Genomic DNA, 6,690 nt, shown 5'->3' on the forward strand with positions numbered 1-6,690 from the left:
TGTGCCAAGGACCTCGAACAGAGTGTACAAAGCTGTATTTCTGTGCCAATCTGAACTCGAAGCATATAGATAGATATCACAATACTCACACTGTCATTATTCTAGAAGTAGATCTCTAGAACTCAGAGATAAAAACTGCGTCGACTTGCCTCTGACTGGAAGAGACAACTTGTTAATACTCAACTGAACTCACAGAGAATAATAGGGAGCTTTAGATTTTGACGCGCGGACGTTTGAGCCGACGCTTGCGCTGGACGTTCTCCTCTCCCTGCGTCGTGTGGAAAAGTAGCTTTAGATTACGCTGGGACGCAACGTATAAAAAACAAAATCGCGCCCCCATATAATCAGTGCATGAAGAAGCTCTCTACGTCGCAAACTGTGCGGACGTGAAAATAGCCCAGTACGCGTAGTGAAAAACTCAGGCGACGCAAGCTAAAAATAGATTGACTTTACGCGCGCTACTGCGCACGCTCAGAACATGTTTTTTTCCTATGAACGTCCGCGCGTCTAAAATCTAAAGCTCCCCCCCCCAAAAAAAAAAAAAAAAAAAAAAAAATTGTTGCATTGGCGTAACCCGCCCGACCCTAAAAATTCCGCCGACCCCATGTTTTTTTATTTTTTTTTTTGCTATCGATATCAAATATCTTGTTGATTGCGATCGCGATCGCACAAACCTGGAAGTGGAAACGGCTCTGGGGATATCGGATGTACGAGGGAGAGATCTAGCGCCTTCGCATAAGCCTTCCTTGATCAGTACGTCATCTGTTTCCAACACGGACACGTACTCTAACAAGATTTATTCAGTGTATACGTAGCATTCAGACTGCGATGTATTGTGCACAGTTTTGCCATAGGTTTCTTGTGTGGAGAACTTACACGAATCTGTATATGTGGGACTGTAATAGAGATCGCCGTGTGCGATGAAAAGATCGTACATATGGGTCAATTTGCATCTATCTTATCTAAGTCAAAATAGTAAAATATGAAGCGAAAACATTCAGGATAGGGATTTCAACATCTTTAAATTCTGTGAAGGGGTATAATTCCATAATATCGGCCTCATAAATGATTTGTAGAATAGATGAACACAGCACATTCGGTGCAGCAGTTGTAACTGTTTACTGAGCTGAGCACGAGTTTTACACGTAAAATGCAGGTAGCAAAAAAAAAAAAAAAAAAAAAAAAAATCCGCCGGACCGACCCTATTTGAAAATCTCATGTTACGCCAATGCAACAATTTTTTTTTTTTTTTTTTTTTTTTGCCTAATGATACTGAAAGCACTTTGGTTAAATGGACGTTGTGCAATTAGTGTCGCGTCCTGTGCATTTGTCGCATCCAAACATTATGGAACAACCTATACGAACTTCCCGCCAAGTTGCGGCAATAGGTCGAGTTGTCGGCGAGTTTTGTTCGCACCACTCTGCTCATTTTCGGGTTTCGTGTTTGCTTCGCGACGCAGCGGTCGTAATCACGTGACAAAATGCTCCGGAACGTGGCGAGGTCTTCTTGAAAAGTCGGTCCGTACTCGGCGATCTTCCTCCACAGGGTGCGGTTAAAGTGGTCATACAGAAGAGTGTCGGCCCAATTCCAGGATTGCAGGGAAGAGCGTACGCTATTCGACATTCCGGAAGTGCGTACACGGTTATTCTTCACTACGTAAGAGATGTCCTCGTAACTCCAACACATTAACTTCTTTAGGAGCAGGAGTGACTCATCCATGTATTCCATTATAAGTACCAGGCTCATTTTCTTAGACAAATAGTTTATGATGGACTCCACGACTTTCCGATTCGTATGAATCCTGCGATCGAGTGTTAAGTCAAAGATTTGTCCGTTGCGGGTGTATATTTTTTTCGACGACATGGACGGTAGTTTGTTCCAGTAGGTCAGAGGAGACTTGGAGAATTTGATCAAGTTAGATTGCTTGTCTCCTTTTGAAAAGAGTGACTTCGCTGCTCTGAAGTAGAAGAACGCTGACTCAAAATGCGAGCTCGGCTCGCGGAGGATTGTAATGTACTTCGTACCCTTCGCCATGAAATAGTCCAGAATCTTCGGCTGCAACCGCACGTGGACGGTCAGTACGTTGTAACCCCTGTAGTGCGCGTAGTCGCCCACTTTCACGCCTAGCGGCGGTAGGAACCTCCTGCTGGATCCCTTGTGGAGGATATCGAGTCTTATGTGACCGCGCAGCGGGTCGCCCCGGTATGCGAGGCAGGAGAGCACGTGGTTCAGCGCGAAGCGATTCAGGATGGAGGCCAGGGTTGTACTTCCTGTTTTGTGCGTCTTGATGAAAGCTATGTTACGTCTCGGCCGGCAAGTTAGTTGGTCGCCTGACTGCTCAACCCTGGCCACGTGGGTTTCATTTACACTGACAATGGCCGCGTGCAAGTCTTTCGTTGAATTCGATTTGTCAGAAGTGTCGTCGTTTTTACCGAAACTTAAATTTAGAGTCCTCCCAGGGAATCTACAGAAAAGAACAAGGAACAAAGGGAAAATGTAGCTTTTGCAGTGCGGAAGAATATATTATGTAAATAAAAGATTGGTGTTATTGTCATTATCATTCATTTCATTTGATTTTAAAGTCCTTTTGAATGGAAACATCGGAATGTCTCGAAACTGACGAAGTACAGAAAGTGATGGAGAGCACGGTGGAGGTACGTCACATTTTACATTCACTATGTTTTCCAGTTTTCTAGCTATCATTATTACCATTTTGTAGAAGAAACCAATCAAAGAAATACCCTTTGGTCAACTGAACTCTTTCCATTACCGTAAATCATATTATCAGGAAACGTAAAACTTTGAGTGACGTTGCATACAGGCACTTACCAGCACAGAGGGGAAAAAGCAAATATGACAGTATAGATTTATCTCCAGAAATTGAACTTCGCCAGTGTGTGACGGAAGGGATCGTAACAAATGAAAATTCGTTCGCTCAAGTCGCATTGATTATACATGTCTGTTTGCAGCGATAAGGTCACATAAAAGGTATGTCCATTCACGCCATGTTCAAATCATCGGCATGAATTTAAAGAATGAATCCTGTCATAATGTACAGTATAGGGCTATTTAGGTAGTGGTTTATGGCTAATTAGTATAAAGGCCTGATTTAGTATAAAGTATAAAGAATTAGTATAAAGGCCTGACAACGGTCCGGTTTCTTGTTTATTTGTTTGTTTGTTTTTTACTGCAGTGCGCCAAAAGGAATCGTAACTGGTTCTCTTTAAAAAAAGAAAATAAATAATTCGGTTAAAAAATCACCCAACATCTTATTCGTATGTCACAATCAAGAGCAACATTAACACCAGTTGAAGATTTATTTTGTAACAAAATCATTTCTAGCGGAGAAGTGATATTGTGACAAAACCAAACATGGTTCCTTTTGGTGCTTTGCAGCAAAACAAACAAACAAACAAAAACGGTGGGTTGCCGTTACCGTGCTAGGCGTGCCGAGGCCTTAAACGAGTCACATGGAACACGTGACGCGTATGCACCCTGCAATACAAGTAGCATGATTGCACTGATCTATCTATCAATCAATCTATCTATCAATCTATCTATCAATCAATCTATCTATCAATCTATCTATCTATCAATCAATCTATCTATCTATCAATCAATCTATCTATCAATCTATCTATCTATCAATCTATCTATCAATCTATCTATCTATCTATCAATCAATCTATCAATCAATCTATCTATCTATCAATCAATCTATCTATCAATCTATCTATCAATCTATCTATCAATCAATCTATCAATCTATCTATCTATCTATCAATCTATCTATCAATCCTATCTATCTATCAATCTATCTATCAATCAATCTATCTATCTATCAATCAATCTATCTATCAATCTATCTATCAATCAATCTATCAATCTATCTATCTATCTATCAATCTATCAATCTATCTATCTATCAATCTATCTATCAATCAATCTATCTATCAATCTATCTATCTATCTGTCTATACCAGTCTGTCTAACTACCTAGAAAGTTAGTTAGTTAGCAGCTGATGGTTAACAGCTCCTTCCCAAATCCATTCAAAATACAAGCCCACTTTGTTATTAATGATAAAGTTTAAAGTCTTCTTGATTCATAAGAATTAAAAGGAGAAAAAAAACTTAAATAATGTCACTATAAAATCTTTAAAATTTATTTTGTTGTTTCCCGAGAAAGAAATGTATTTACTGTAAACAATTAGGTAGAAAATAACAATTATCAATGTTAGTTATAGCCGGGTCGGGTCAGCAAAAAATTAAACTTTTATTAAATTTGGGGGCCGACATCAAATTTTAGTGGTCCCGCCGGCTACAGGGCCACCGGTAAAATATCGAGCCACGGGTAACATATTTGGTGACGTCACATACCTTTGCGGTCGATCCAACGAAGAGAATGTCACGGACAGAGTGATCATATTTTGCGACGCCATAACGATAAAAACCGACAAGAGGAGAACGAACACAAGGAGGTATTGCTGGAAAAAATAGAATTAGAGGAAAACAAAGATATCCCAATAGTGATTATTGAAACTCATGTTTTGGATAGAAATAATTTTGTCAGCACAAACACAAATATATTTCCATTGATAATCATTTACAATACGCTCTTCTTACACTAAATTTGCTACACAAATAAACATAAAAAGAGATGTTATGTAAACTGTATTGGTATTAATGCATTTCCCCTGGTCATTTTATCATAATCATAATATTCTATATTGTATTTATAGCGTGATATCTGCTTGGTTGAGATGAATTTTCTACATTTGTATATTCGTATAATTATAGTCGTTATGTTCGTCGCTTCGTACACTATGCATCTTTGAATGCCGTTTTCATTATCTCCATCCAACTATATAATTTAAGGCATAATATACGTTCAAAATAAAACAGAATGAAATGGTTGAAGGAATTCGAACATCCGTGTATGTAATATCTATAAAGGATGTTACATCACCACTTGAGTCTATTCATCCGATTGCCCTGTATTCTATTTCAATTCATAACTCTGAATCCAGCTTTAAGGAGACATTGTGTGGATAAGCAATGTTAGAAGGAAAACATGAATGGTAGTGGAAAACGTTAAGGAGACACAAATTGTCTCCCTAAGGTGATATGTGTCTTTGATGATTATGAGCATAATGAATGTCCCCCTGAATGGATCCATAGTTATCAGATGGTTTTACAAAGAGTGTTTATCGCAAAACGAGCTCAATCCATTCTTGTTGAACAGAGATGTTTCTGATTAAAAGTGCTAAGAACAAAAAAAAAATCATAAGAAAATACAAGATTTTTTAATCATAACTCTTGGAATATTTACTGTTATGTAACAAGTGAGGTATTACTGGATAGGTTTAATTTTGCTCTATATGATAATGAACTTATGTTTAAAAATGCCGCTTAGCTCATTTTGCGATAAATCTCTTCATATGTATAGCTTGCTCTCAAAAGGCGCTAACATATGGCTAAATCCATTATTTTTCAATGGATTTAGCGCCTTTCCGTTGAAAGCTCTTCATATATATATATATATATATATACATATATATATATACATATATATATATATATACTTATATATATATATACATATATATATATATATATATATATATATATATATATATATATGATATATATATGCAATGACTACCAAGGAGTGCTTATGAAAATAGCCAAAGGAATGTGCCGTAACTCTTACAATGTTTTTGTTATGGTTCCCAACAGGCTTCACTTGGATCCGCGCCACTGGCGGGGTGGCCGTCAGCCTCATTCTCCGATTCACGTCCATCGTCCAGACTGACCGGTTCTTCAGACAGCCCAGTCCTTTTTGGTATCAAATGGACACGAAGTAATGTCAGACTGTACAGTGCATTCTCGTTATAACGAATACAGTTATCACGAAATTCTCGTTACAACGAAGTAAAACTGCAGGTTTCAACATTACCATCTTTATACCTTATACGTCTTGACAATGCTTCTACAAGCAGTGTATAGTACGTTCACGCCTGAAAGCAAAATCATTGCTTGTCCCCATTAGAAGGTTATTAGGCGCGGTCAGACTGGCAAAAGATCGAGAAGTTTAAAATCGCGAAGTTTGGGCCATTGGTACGCGCGCAAGCAAGAATGCGCCGTCCGATGGCTAGTGATTGTGACGTAACAATGCACATCTGTACATGACAATGGCCTCGCGCTTCGGAGGCACCGCCCGCAAACAGATCGAGAAGTTTCGCGGGAAGTTTCGCTGGAAGTTTGCGGTCACACTGGCAAAACTTCGAGATCTTAAAGATCGCGATCTTAAACTTCGCGATCTTTTGCCAGTCTGACCGCGCCTATTGAGAGGAAGTGCAACTGTCTTCTTACTTTGTTTTTCTTAATCAACGGCCGTTTTTTTTTTTCTTCAAAGCTACTGATGGATATCACTGTACTAAAATACCGACCGTTTTATCAGTCAGGGAGACAGCCGATTTTTAGGGAATGGAGATATTCGCGAATAATCGGGAAAGTTGGACTCAATGAACTATTCATGACCTTTCCGCAGTCTCTGGCCGAAGCTCGACGCGTACAAAGTCAATGGCTATCACTGCATCGTTTTGACATGCATGTCTTTAAAAATTCACCATAAAAAATCCTCATTTAATGTTGATATTGAAATTTCACCCAATGAAAGATGAACAAAT

General features: G+C 38.8%; 1 protein-coding gene across 1 annotated transcript; it reads right to left on the reverse strand.

Moving 5' to 3' along the window:
• Positions 1-1,306: 1,306 nt before the first annotated feature.
• Positions 1,307-5,801, reverse strand: LOC140226219 (galactosylceramide sulfotransferase-like). Its single transcript, XM_072306707.1, has 3 exons — positions 5,712-5,801; positions 4,379-4,485; positions 1,307-2,465 (listed from the first exon to the last, which is right to left on the reverse strand). The coding sequence occupies exons 1-3, from the start codon at positions 5,799-5,801 to the stop codon at positions 1,307-1,309; spliced, it is 1,356 nt and encodes a 451-aa protein (XP_072162808.1).
• Between the last annotated feature and the right edge of the window lie 889 nt (positions 5,802-6,690).

Source organism: Diadema setosum, chromosome 3 (assembly GCF_964275005.1).
Source record: "Diadema setosum chromosome 3, eeDiaSeto1, whole genome shotgun sequence".
In the NCBI taxonomy this organism is placed as follows: Eukaryota; Metazoa; Echinodermata; class Echinoidea; order Diadematoida; family Diadematidae; genus Diadema; species Diadema setosum.